Genomic DNA, 12,985 nt, shown 5'->3' on the forward strand with positions numbered 1-12,985 from the left:
ACTCTTCGGCAAAGTATAAAGGGACACCGCATTGTTTTACGTGGAACCAGAGAAGCTGATGCCAAAGTTCAAACCAGAAACTCATCTTCTGGCTCAGAGCTGGTAAAGTAGAGTCAGTTGAATAAATTCAACACAATTTGAAATATACTCCGCCCTGTATTTTTTAGAAAAAGAATATACTCCGCCCATCCCTAAATATAATTTTTTTAAAAAATTTTATGATAAATTAAACATATAAGGAAGATCTTATGTAAGAGTATCTCCATCAGTCTCCCAATAAATCTTTCCCAATAACTAAAAGTAGTCACACCAGCTTTTGATTGGCGCGATTAATAACCGGTTCAGCTCTTGGTATGATTTACGCAATTAGTGATCTCTCACTAAAGTCAGTTTGGAATGCAAGTATCACTAAACTTTATTCTCTTGATTTGATTGGCACAATTAATGACCCTCACTAAAATCAGTTTCGAATACAAGTATCACTAAGCTTTTTATGATTTCTGAAAAAATACACCCAAGTACTCCATCCTTCACAAATTATAGGTTGTTTTACCTTTTCTAAATATATAATTTTTTGCTATACATCTAAATATACTGTATTTCTAGATACCTAGCAAAATTTATGAATATAGAAAAGCTAAAACAATCTACAATTTATAATGAAGGGAGTATATTTGTATAATTTCACAAAAAGAGTAGATTTATGATAAGGGAGAAGACACTCATGTAGCATCACAAAAATATTAAATTGCAGTTTTTCCTTCATAAATTGTACCCAAAATTCAATTGGAAGGCATCAAATCATTTGTTGAAGTATGGTCCTCGACCCATTATTCGTGTGCAGACCAAATAGCATATGCACAGTACATGTCACAGCTCACAACCTCGTGCGTTTGATTACACCAAGGATTCGACACGGCATTAGCACATGACGGTTAAGAACCCATCGGATTTGGACCACGGCACTAGCACGCAATGAATCAGGTCCTTTGGGAATGGAGGATGCCCACATAGAGGACTTTCACGCCCATGACGCGAAAACAGCACGGAATCGGGGCCAAATCGGGGCAAAGGAGCTACGGGCCGAGGACCACGTCTGAATCATGCGCGCTCGCTCGCTCGCTCGCTGGACGACGGTTTGCCGAAACAGCAGAAGCTTCGTCGTCAGGAAAAACAGAGAGAGAAGAATCCTCGATCAGGCCATCATTTATCAGGCTTAGGATCTGAGCTGCGCCAGTTGTGAGCAATGAATGATGCCTCTTGGTCCCAATTAAGCGTGGGACAGACTAAAGGCGTCGCTAAAATTATTGGTCACCTAAGTGTGTTTTTTTCTGAAACACGTTACATATGAAGACACTTGTAAATACTCACGCACATTTACCCCTATAATACACGCACGTCACTCTACATTTAAGCTCATTTTGCATCTATGAATTCGTGTAAAATCACCGAAACAAGAATTGTTTCTATGCATACGTGGATGAAAAAATGTGTCCTGGTCCTAGCTCTATGAATATGTCCATATCAACTATCTCCACTTGTACAGCCTCAGTTGCATTTTCTTAAAATCCAAACGTCAGTCTCATGTGAAGGTTCACTTGCATCCATCCATACAACTAACCAAACAATTTAAAATTAATATATCCACCCATGCAACTAACTAAATATCTTTCCTTCATAGAATAACCAAATACAAGCTGCTCAAGATATTCTCATTAGAGTAATTTTATTGGCGGTCATTAAACTTGCCCTGAGCTCTCGTTCCGGTCCTTAAACTTACCCCGAGTTCTCATCCCGGTCCCGTTACTATCAAAATGCACATGAGTCCTTAAACTTGTCCCACAGTCCCATTTAGAAAATAATTGGTGTGTATTGTTTCTATCTTTTTAGGATTTCAAATCAAGTTCTAATCCCACTCAAAATTGATAAAAACGTTCATTAGGAAATCATTACAGTGACCAATAATCTTGGATACAATATTTAATGATTTTTAGAGTTATTATTTTAACATATTTATTTAATAATTAATTTTATTTTTGAGATTAAAATGAATATGAAAACCATTTAACTTTTGTTCTAATTTTTTTGAGAAAATCACAAAAAATAATTTGAATCTAGGTTATTTGGAGATTTTTATATTTCACACTCAATTTGTGATGATTTCTCCTTAATTTTTGGATCAACTTTGAGTGGATTCAAACCTTGTTTGAAATCCTAAAATTCATAAAAGTTTTTTTCTAAATACAAAATACACATTTTAAAAGTATATGGACCTGGATGAGAGTGAAGGACAAGTTAAGGACTGGTATAAGAGCATGGAACAAGTTTAAGGACCGTCATGTGCATTTTAAGAGTACCGGGATCGGGATGAGAACTCAGGATAAATTTAAGGATCAGAGAGCTCGATACAAGTTTAAGGATCCTTATGTTGAGAGTACCAGGATCGGAATGAGAATTCGGGATAAACTTGAGGACCGCTGGTAAAATTTATTCTCATCAGAAGAAAAGCCAAATTTCAAATCTTCTTCCACGCGGATCGCGTAGACTACGAGAAATTTCTATTATGCTACTCCGGGTGAGGAGACTTGTGGACACATTGAAGAGCTGGCGACTTCTGTGCGCACACGGGCAATTGTCGGACCTGGATCAGGTATGAAAGAACCAATGACCAGGCTGAAACAACCACTATGCCTACTTCCTGGTGGGCAAGTGGAGATGGATGCTTTGTCATCGACCTCCCAAGGTAGGAACCGTCAGGTTTGGAAGCATAAAATGGGCAAATGGGATGCAACAATGCTACTTCTTCAGAGCACACTATAAATTCTACTATTAAAACCATGTCTAGCGATTGTGCTACATCAGTGGGGCGTGAAATAGGCAAAGGTTAGAATTTTTGTGCCTAGAATGAACTCTAGTGGGCGCGCTTCGAATACGTACCAAGCTTTGCTTTGTTTTCACGGAAATAAAGCGGAGTCTGATTGGTTTGACATCAAAATTTGCCGAGCCAAATCTGGGGTATGCCAAAATATGGGCATGACAAAACTTTTGTGCCAAAATCTAGGCAAGATCTTTAGGACATCGTTTGATTGGGTGTCAACCAAACAAGTGCCAAAATTTATGGACTTGCTCTCATTTTGGCTTGGTAAATATTGGAAGCCAATCAAGCAGGCTCCTAGGGTGCGTTTGGTTGGGAGATAATGTAGAACGGGACGGTCCCGTCCCAGTTTTTCGGGATGGGATGATCCCATTTCTTGTTTGGTTGAATGGGATGGGGTCGTCCCAATTTTTTGTTTGGTTGGAGAGATTGCGACAGACGGGATGAGCACCGTTTTCTCCTTCCGTTAGACACCGTTTGTGGGGCCCACTCGTCATACTAACAACGTCTTCTTCTTCCTCCCGCCGGCCTTATCTTCTCCTTATCTTCTCCCGCCGGCCTCCTCCAGTCCTCTCCCGCAGCTCGGGACCTCGCCCCCGCCGACGTCGGGCCCCGACCGCGCCGCCCAGGGCGCTCGCCCCCACCGGCCGAGGGCCCCAGCCGCCCCAGGGCCGCCGCCGCCGCCGCCCCTGCTCCACCCCGCCTCCCCTGCTCCATGCCGCCGACGTCGCGCCCCGGCCGCGCCGCCCGGGGAGCTCGCCCCCGCCGGCCGAGGGCCCCAGCCGCGGATTCCACCCCGCCGCCGCAGGGCTGACGCCGCCCCTGCTCCACCCGCCTCCCTTGCTCCCTTGCTCCACCCCGCCGACGTCGCGCCCCAGCCGCGCCGCCTGGGGAGCTCGCCCCCACCGGCCGAGGGCCCCAGCCGCGGACTCCACCCCGCCGCCGCAGGGCCGCCGCCGCCCCTGCTCCACCCCGCCGCCGCCTCTGCTCCACCCCTCCAAGCCGGCGCCGGTCCGCCGCCTTCTTCCAACGGCGTGAACGGGGGAACGGGGGATGACCCCGTCCGCCACTTTTGGTGGGACGGGGACGTCCCGCATCTGGAGGGTATATTCCCTCCCAGGGATGTCCCCGTCCCACATGTTTCTCAACCAAACGTGGGACGAAGTGGGATCGTCCCGTCCCGTCCCACTTCGTCCTTGGAACCAAACGCACCCCTAGTTTCTTTCTTTCTATACTCCGGGTGTAAAACATAATGAACTCAGGGGCGTGTATGTAAAATAGTCATCAACACATCCCCGTGGAGAGTCGAGCCGCCCAAATCGAAATCTCTGCCCCCTCCTACCTCCGCCACCGAATCTCACGCGAAAAACTTGTCACCCGCGATGGCGGCGGCCGGCGGCGTCTCCTCCGACGATGTTCCGATCCTCCAGGCGGAGAACCTCACGAGCAACGTCAAGTCCATCTACTACAGGTCTTTGTCTCTCTCTTCCTCCCGCTTCCTCCCCACGCGCTCGATCCGATCTGGAGGTGCGCTCAATTTAGTGTTAGGTTTGATCTGGATTTAGCGAGATCTATTGGATTACGTATTCTAAACCACTTGGTAATTTATGTACTCCGCGAATTGGAGTCTGCTAGTAAAACTTGCACAGTAGAGTGTTCAAATGTCGATCAGAGAGGAATAGGGAGCTATGAGTTGATGATTACTGGAAACATATTCTCTTACAATTGTGATGTGAAGTTGCAGTCATCCTATTTATAGACTATACAACAATTTTATGACCGGTGAATTGGTGCTTTTTATAGCTGCCTGGTTGAATCTGCTACATTGAATTAACTGGATCTACTTTTCTTCTTCCTGCTATGTTATAAAGCCATATTGCTAGGAATAGGGGTTTGATTTCCACAATGCTTGACGAATAATGAAATTGCAGTAATCTTACATATTTATCTATCATCAATCATTCGCCAAAACCTTTTTCTAGGTTTACAATTAACCGTAGGCCTTAGATTCACTGGGAATATCTGTTACGCAATAGGTGTTGTGGTATTATTCTTATGCTTGGCCATAAGCTCCAGCTTTATGTTCTTTAACATGGTATGATGCAGGGCATATTTTACACTTGTGTGGAATAGAATCAACTAAGTTGGTTCTTGGTTGAACATGTATGCATTATTCCTTAAACAGGCTTCAGGCACAATGTAAAAGTCATGAAGAGTATTTTCTGCATGACATACTCTTCAATTTTCCCTTTTAATTCTTCAGTAGGGCCTTTCTAGTTGAAGATACTCGACTGATTTGCTATTTTTTTTTCCAAATGATGGTTGTCCTAAACATGAGGTCTTTTTTATGTTACAGTCGAACATTCCTGTCGATCATTGGTGGGGTTGTTGCTGGAATATGGGGATTCACAGGCCTGATGGGATTTGTTTTCTACTTTCTGATAATGATGGTTGCATCTATTGGGCTTTTAGCTAAGTCAAAGTTTTCAGTCCAGACATACTTCGATAGTTGGAACAGGATTTTAATTGAAGGAGTTTTTGGCAGCCTTATGGTAAGCTTTTTTGCTGTCATGTTGATATTCTGTTGCTTATCATGCTGTTTAATGATGTTCTAATGTTATGTATTTTATTTTGCAGTCCTTCGTGCTGTTTTGGTCGTATCCTTTGATGATATAAACATTCTTGTTCACAATATATTTTTTCTTCACGTGCTTATTAGATTGTTAAATAAGCTGAATTATTAAATACCTGGGATGGTAAACTGATATATTCAGAATCTAATGGCTGAATATTGAGCAACATTAATATTTTATCTGCGTTTGTCAAGCTGGAAAAGGAATGAAAATTCCATATTTTAGACAATCACCAAAAAGAATTCCTGCACCTGCAGCTTATTTTCCTACTTGCGAACCTCTTTATGTGTCTTTCCCTGGTCTGTTTCCAACTGTTTTAGTTTGAGTTCTTTTTTTGATTGAGTTCATCCTTGACAAGATACAGATTTGCTTATGACATTGTTCACATCTTCTGATGGACATAGAAAGAGCTGCTCTCGAAAGATTGAAAGCAGACGTGGGATTTCTCCTGACATCGCACATGCCATGAGCTCATTATGTACTCAATTTTTGTATTGGTAATTGATATGATCTTGAGTGGGACCTGTACATCAGCTTTGTCGGTGTAGAGCTGTACTTTAGCAAACCACAGAACTGATCTAGCAATTATTTTCTTGGATGATTTGTAGCAATTGTCATTTGTCATTTCCAGATGGTACTGAAACTGATGTGGATATAAACCTTGTTCGATGGGCAATCAAATTTTCATCGTTATGGCATTATTATCATGCGAAATGTATTAATCGTTTATGCATTATCCTCGGTAAGATTTGTGTTTTGATGTTTGCTATGCATGGAATACACACCGTCTAAAATAGTTCAAACTGACTTGTCCCTTTGCGGCTGTGAATTCTCCATCTATTTCCAGATAGAAATGAATTCATCAACTCCAGTAATGCGGCATAATGGGCCGAATTTACTACACGGGCCTTGCCCGGATCCAAAAACTTCCAAACGCATCTTCTTCCAAAACCCAACTCCATGGAGCGCCGCATCCCGCAGCCAGAACCCTAGCCTCGCCGCCATGGCCTCCACCATGCTCCGCTCCGGCCACCGACTCTTTCTCCGCCGCCAGCGCCTCTCCGCGGCATTCTCCACCACCTCGGCCGAGGAGCTTATCGACGTCCGCAAGCTTCCCACCGACTACGACCCATCCACCTTTGACCCGTCCTCCCCGTCCCGGCCGCCTCCGTCCGACCGGGTGTGGCGCCTCGTCGAGGACGTCTCCTTCCTCACCCTCGCAGAGTCCGCAGCTCTCTCCTCTCTCCTTCTTCGCCGCCTCAACATCCCCTCTGCACCCCCAATCGCCATCCTCAACTCCGCCGCAGGGCTCGGCGGCGGCGCCGCCGCCACGGCCGGCGCGGCGGGGGAGAAGGCTGCTGCGGCAGCGGAGAAGACGGTCTTCGAGCTGCGGCTGGAGGCGTTTGAGGCGGCGAGCAAGATCAAGGTGATCAAGGAGATCCGGTCGTTCACTGACCTGGGGCTGAAGGAGGCCAAGGAGCTGGTGGAGAAGGCGCCTGCGGTGATCAAGGGCGGCGTATCCAAGGAGGAGGCTGAGGCGATCGTCGAGCGGATGAAGGCTGTTGGCGCCAAGGTTGTCATGGACTGATCGGAACATGCCATTCAATGGTGAGATCCTGCAAATTTATGCTCCATTTCAGATCAAATTTTAAGTGCAAGGATGGATGATTCATGAGTGGCATAGTGAAATGTTGGACAAATTATATGGCGTCCTATTATAGATTTCGAGTGTGTTGGTCGAATGAGTTGTGATCTTCAAATTGTATCAACCACTCAGTCATTGTGTTGTGGGATTGTGACATTAGTTGTGAGCTGGTGGGACAAAAACAAACTAGTGCATTGCTATTTGCTATGATGATTAGCAATCATCGAGTTGAAATGACCTTGTAACTTAGTTCATTTATAATTTGTAATAGAATACTGTCGATTTTAGACAAAGATGCCCATGTGGGTAACATTGTGCACTTCTTTCTGTGAATTACAGCACACTGTTTCATCTTGACCAGAAGTAATTCTTTCGTTGAATCAATTTTGTGATATACCGGTACTTAGTTACCGTGACTTTAGCATGCAACTTAGCTGCTGTTGCTATGTGCAGGTGCTGTTGACAATCTTAACCAGATGATTTTCATGTTGGCCGGCTCCATATGCTGCTCAATTCACATGGTTGATGGCTGCATCCAGCTTGGCTCGGCACTGTAACTGGAATTTTGAGCCTCAATGGCCTTCAACTATTCATTAAATCATGTGTTTCCTCTAATTCTGTTGAGGAGTAGCCTAATCACTAGCAAGAGATGTGGAATAAATTACTTTGAAAATTGAGATAAACAGCACGAACAGTTGGAGTATTACAGCATGTGTAATGCTACTTTTGGTTGGCAAATATTTCTGCATGCCTCTATTCTGGTTGATGTCATGCCTGTAGCTGAGGCGCTTAGCCTGAGATGTTTAGCGTTTGACCTCTGTATTTGTGCAATGATTGATCATATGAATTGGTATGTAACTGATGATGGTTATGGCTCGTGATTTAACACATTCGGTACTTCTTGGAGCTGTATTGTACCCTCAATATTGGAACTGAAACCCGTACATTCTTTCTGAGATTTTAATCCTGTGTTGTGTGGTTTGATCATATGCCGGTGATTCAATATGTTACGTTTGGAGCAGAATGTTTACTTTTGATATAAGTTGGCGCGCAAATCTGCTCCTGGTGAAGAAAATTGGAAGCAGCCAAGGTGATCACTACTCAAGGGCCAAATGGACCTATTTGATCGACAAATCTGTCTACGCTGTGTCACTCTGCTGTTCTAAGTTATTGTTTGGCACTTCTGACGACAACGTCATGCGTTTGTGTGTTATATTACTGACTGATGCTCACCGGCTCATGCAATGATGCAACGCTTCGAGGGACAGCCAGCCACAACGTTGCCGCCGCACGGGCGGAGGCAGCGCGCGGGCCGGCCTGCGAGCGGCATGCAGGATACGGCGGAATGGAATGATAACCAAACAAAACAAATTTTGAATAGTTCTTTGCTACTTCCTCTGTTTCAAATTTTAAGTTGTTTTAACTTTTGTAGATACATAATTTTTGAGATGCATAACAAAACCTACGTATTTAGAAAAGTTAAAAAACCCTACAATTTAGGATGGAGAGAATACTATTTATCATCATATGTCTTGTGTTTCAGATACAATTTTCGCAGTTACAAGCAACAGCAACTACAAACACAAAGTGGTCAGCGTTCAGCACATCCCCTGTACATAAAGTTCAGAGCCCCTCCGAAGCGAAACCTTCTTCGAGAGGGGTTTCTCCTATACAAAGAAATGTTTGCTTCTTCACGTTCAGGTCAAGGGATCTCATGACTAGTGCCAAAAATTAAGGCAAATCCGATCCACCGGATTCCAAAGGCTCCTTATCTGACGGCTCATCGCTGAAAACTCTGTCCCTCGCTTTATCAGACTGGAAAAGGCGGAAGCAGGTCAGTAGAAGGCTATAAATTATTTGTTTGTGTGGTATAAGAGTTGATCCAGACAAGATTTGCAGCGGTTCATAGGAAGCACAAACCATGTTCTGCCAATTGCTGAAGAATGTAATGACGGCGAGGAGTAAGAACTGCACTATGGAGCCGCAGGAAATGCCCATCCAAAGCCCTTTCCCTTCCATCTTCAGAACAAAGCCGAGCAAGAGCGCCGTTGGAATCCCAACGAGATAGAACGAGCCCAGGTTAACATAGGCACCTAAGTGCTGCCACCCGCATCCTCTGGCAATACCTGATGATAAAAAACATGAAGTGTTAGCATTTAGCATAAACACACCTCGCCAGGACCTGTACTGAAATTCAGCGTTGATAATCATCCAACAGTATAAATGACAGCCACGCTTGTATAACTCTAAGTTCAAATAACATGCTCCTGTACCCAAGCACGTTTCACGAGAAGAAAGGAACCAAAGCATACAGCAGACAGGAACACTGATGTGCTAGTGAGGAGAAAGGTGTAATTTGCATACATAGTGATTTGGAGCCTGATTACGGTAACATCTCTGCTAGATGCGTGTTGATGAAAACACCGGCATCCATGTTCACGTAAGAGCCCATTTTCGAAGGAATAAACAAGTAACTCCCCCAGTAACAAAATTTTGTTTCCACAACACAGAAATAGCATTAGTACCGTGGAAGAAACTAAGAACAGAAGCTGCGTTACCTGGTATGACATTGGCATGACTGATAAAACAGTAACGGTCACTTGCCACCTGATAGGGCTTCTTACCAAAATTGAGAAGAGCACACAAATTGAATTATAGAAATCAAATTAAGGGGCAATAGACGTTGTAGTTTGGTGTAAAGACGGAAAGCAAGTTTGTTTGATAACTTTACAGGTATATAGTTTGGAAGATGTGTTTTCGAGTTTTTAAAACCAGGAAAATATTCTTTTCTTTACTCTTTTGGATGTAAAAGGCAGACCAACCAGCTTAAGAAAGTTTAGAGATGTGACCTGATAGAACTCCTTGCAGGCTGTCGGCAGCAACAGAGACGCACACAAAGGGAACCATTGCGTTGACATAGGCAACAACCTCCTTATCACTGCTATATGCATAGCCTAAGATGTGCTGTGATGCCAACAATATAATTGTGACGATAGCCGCCTCCATCACTGCAATACACATGACAACCCGAACAGCTGATCGAGCTCCTTCAGGGTTACCACCACCTAATTCATTTGCTACCCTAGTGCTGCTCATTGGACAATACCAAGAAATTTAATTATTATTGTCTTGATAATGAAGTAGCAGCTAGGAGTGATTAAGTTTCTTCTTACCTTGCAGCCGCTCCAAACCCATAAGGTATAGTATACATTAACGTGATAGTCGTCAGGCTGATGAAGAGCACGCGAATAAATAATGCAAATAATTTGATAAAAATGCAATGTATTGCAAGTGCATGTTAATATACATATGAGAATACTTACCAGATTGAAAGAACTGAAGTTTGCAACTCCGGATTCGGTAAAATTCCTGAGAGAAGAATCAGGATCTCAAAGGACCACCATTCAAAGCTATAAGATTGTGAAAGAGAGTTCATTAGCCTTACATTGGAATTTAAATAAAAAAGACAAAGATGCTTAAGGACATCATTGTATTTACCACAACATCAGTGCAGATGGCAGAGCTAGGCGCAGAAATACACCAACTCCTTTGAAGGCCTCAATTGTAGGAGGTGAACGGGTCTCCTTACAAGAATTGGAGTATCCGATGTACGCAGCAAGCATAATCACGTTTAACCAATATGATAAGCTTATCGCCAAAGAAGCTCCAATATACCCCAAACTGGTCTTGAACACCAATAACCAGCAAAGAGGAATGTGAAGGAGCAGTGTTGCAATGGAGGACCAAAGCATAGGGATTATCAGACTCTGAGACTGCAGAAATTTTGTGAGAGGCTGGCTGATTGCATATGCAAACAGTCCTGGAATCAACCAGACTATATATCTTCCAGCTTCCTTTGAGATCAAGGGGTCTTGACCTATGAGGATGAGGAGTTTGCCTATGAATACCCACAGGAGTGAGATTGGAATGCTCACAAATACTAGTGTGACTATAGCTCTATAGGTGTGCATTGCCAATTTGTCGTACAGTTTTGCGCCATAGGCTTGGCCGCATAGTGTTTCCAATCCACTTGCCATTCCAATCTGTTTTAGAAGTACACAAGTTGATCAGTTACTGGAAGAAAAATATGCAATAATTTCATTAAATCAGAAGATCGCCGTATAAGGGGGGAAGGGATGCTAAGTAGGAGTAGGTGCTAATATGCAAGCTTAAGCCAAGAGTGCTGGATTAGAGCACGCTTATGCTTCAAGTTGAAGGAAGCATAAGTAGTTTTATGTACCACCATTCTGCAAAAGTCTATTCTAGTTGACGAAATCATGAAGACTGACTAACCATCAATGCATGCAAACTTGTAACTAAGATTGTAGCAGTGTGTACTATTGAATAGATTCAGTCAGATAAACTTGTAACTTTTACTACTATACAGAAGCAATTTTTTTTATCAAAGAAGCTAAGCCTGTTTCTGAAATTCTGAATGCCAGTTTCTAAACGATGCTGGATGTTGAGAAACACAGTACAATTCCAAGGTTCCCTACCGTGCTACAAGATAACTAAGACAGTCTACTATCTCAATCCAATATTTTGTAGTTCCTTCCCTTATTTGGTTCTTAATTCTGTAATCACAATCGACGGATTTTGAAGGATTTATGAACTCGCATGACAGGCAAAAAAAAACAGCAAAACGCTTGTCCTAGGCACGGATGAAAAGGCACGGAGTGCTTAATGTGAAACGTACGAGGAGGCTGAAGCCGGAGACAGAGGCGAGGGAGGTGGCGACGGCGGAGGCGGAGAGCGGGAGGACGCCGGGGAGGTGGCCGACCATCATGTTGGACGCCACCTGCACCGCGTACTGCGACACGCTCACGGCCGCCATCGGCAGCGCCACGTACCCGACCTTGCCGGCCTCCCGCGCCAGGTCCCTCCGCCACCTCTCGTCGCCGGTGCCGGCGCCGCCGCACTTCTCCTCCCGCAACGTGTACTGCGGCAGCAGAAGCGGCGCTCTGTCCTCCATGGCGGCCGCCGCTGTCGACTCGCCGCGTTTCTCTTTCTTTCCTCTCAAGGACTCGTGTTCGTGTATGCGAATGTAGCGTCGTCTGGATGCTGGCCAGGCGGGGGCTTCTTAATGGGGACGGACTAGCGCTGTCAGCGGCGGGTGAACGGAACGGGATTCTATACATGCACGAAAATAACTTTTGAACTTTATCCGGCATGAAGTAAATTACCGGACCTGCCTTTGTTTCAGAATATAGGATTATTTAAGAGAATATTTATCTCCTCGGGACTCTTTTTTCGAAACATGCATTTTTCTTTCTCGCAAAACGAAATCAAGTTTGGAGTCTGATCAAAACCACACATCTTTATTCGTGACAATATCGGCCTGATCTTTTTTCAGGAAAATTTAAGTTTTATTTAAAATATATTTAGGCACCGTTTGGATCCCTTTAGAATTGGAATCTAGGCTATTTGTTTTGTAATGCGCATTCCACAACTTTCCAAAGTTTAGATATATGCCTATCTTAAATTTATGGGGGTAGAAGATGGAAATTGATTCTATATATCCTCGTGCTATGTTTCAAATGTGCAACTTATAGCACGCTCTTCGACTCGTTTCCCTGTAGCAGAAGTGCAGCAAATAAGTATCTCTCTCATATGGTCAACAATAATATACAAATACTCCACATACAACTATATTAGCTTAATTAATTTATGTATGATTATTAGAATGAAATTTAATTCCAAAGATCCAAACGGGGTCTTAGAGAAAAATTTTGGTCTTTACAACTACTACTAGTGAGTACTTGGTATGGTATAACTTAGCACGGTCTTCCGAATAACACATTGACCATTCATTTATTTTATATTATATTGTTT

General features: G+C 43.7%; 3 protein-coding genes across 3 annotated transcripts; 2 read left to right on the forward strand and 1 right to left on the reverse strand.

Annotated features, from left to right (window-relative positions):
* Positions 1-4,163: 4,163 nt before the first annotated feature.
* On the forward strand, positions 4,164-6,209 carry LOC117848922 (uncharacterized). The gene is made up of 4 exons (XM_034730510.2): positions 4,164-4,346; positions 5,232-5,427; positions 5,513-5,532; positions 5,873-6,209. The coding sequence occupies exons 1-4, from the start codon at positions 4,258-4,260 to the stop codon at positions 5,901-5,903; spliced, it is 336 nt and encodes a 111-aa protein (XP_034586401.1). The 5' UTR covers positions 4,164-4,257; the 3' UTR covers positions 5,904-6,209.
* A 213-nt stretch (positions 6,210-6,422) lies between these two features.
* On the forward strand, positions 6,423-8,117 carry LOC117848921 (uncharacterized). Its single transcript, XM_034730509.2, has 2 exons — positions 6,423-7,116; positions 7,607-8,117. The coding sequence occupies exon 1, from the start codon at positions 6,512-6,514 to the stop codon at positions 7,094-7,096; it is 585 nt and encodes a 194-aa protein (XP_034586400.1). The 5' UTR covers positions 6,423-6,511; the 3' UTR covers positions 7,097-7,116; positions 7,607-8,117.
* A 531-nt stretch (positions 8,118-8,648) lies between these two features.
* Positions 8,649-12,213, reverse strand: LOC117848920 (protein DETOXIFICATION 14). The gene is made up of 7 exons (XM_034730507.2): positions 11,850-12,213; positions 10,652-11,196; positions 10,477-10,563; positions 10,327-10,383; positions 10,003-10,241; positions 9,074-9,279; positions 8,649-8,968 (listed from the first exon to the last, which is right to left on the reverse strand). The coding sequence occupies exons 1-7, from the start codon at positions 12,123-12,125 to the stop codon at positions 8,885-8,887; spliced, it is 1,494 nt and encodes a 497-aa protein (XP_034586398.1). The 5' UTR covers positions 12,126-12,213; the 3' UTR covers positions 8,649-8,884.
* Positions 12,214-12,985: the final 772 nt, after the last annotated feature.

The sequence above is a fragment of the Setaria viridis genome, chromosome 3 (assembly GCF_005286985.2).
Source record: "Setaria viridis chromosome 3, Setaria_viridis_v4.0, whole genome shotgun sequence".
NCBI classification, from domain to species: Eukaryota; Viridiplantae; Streptophyta; class Magnoliopsida; order Poales; family Poaceae; genus Setaria; species Setaria viridis.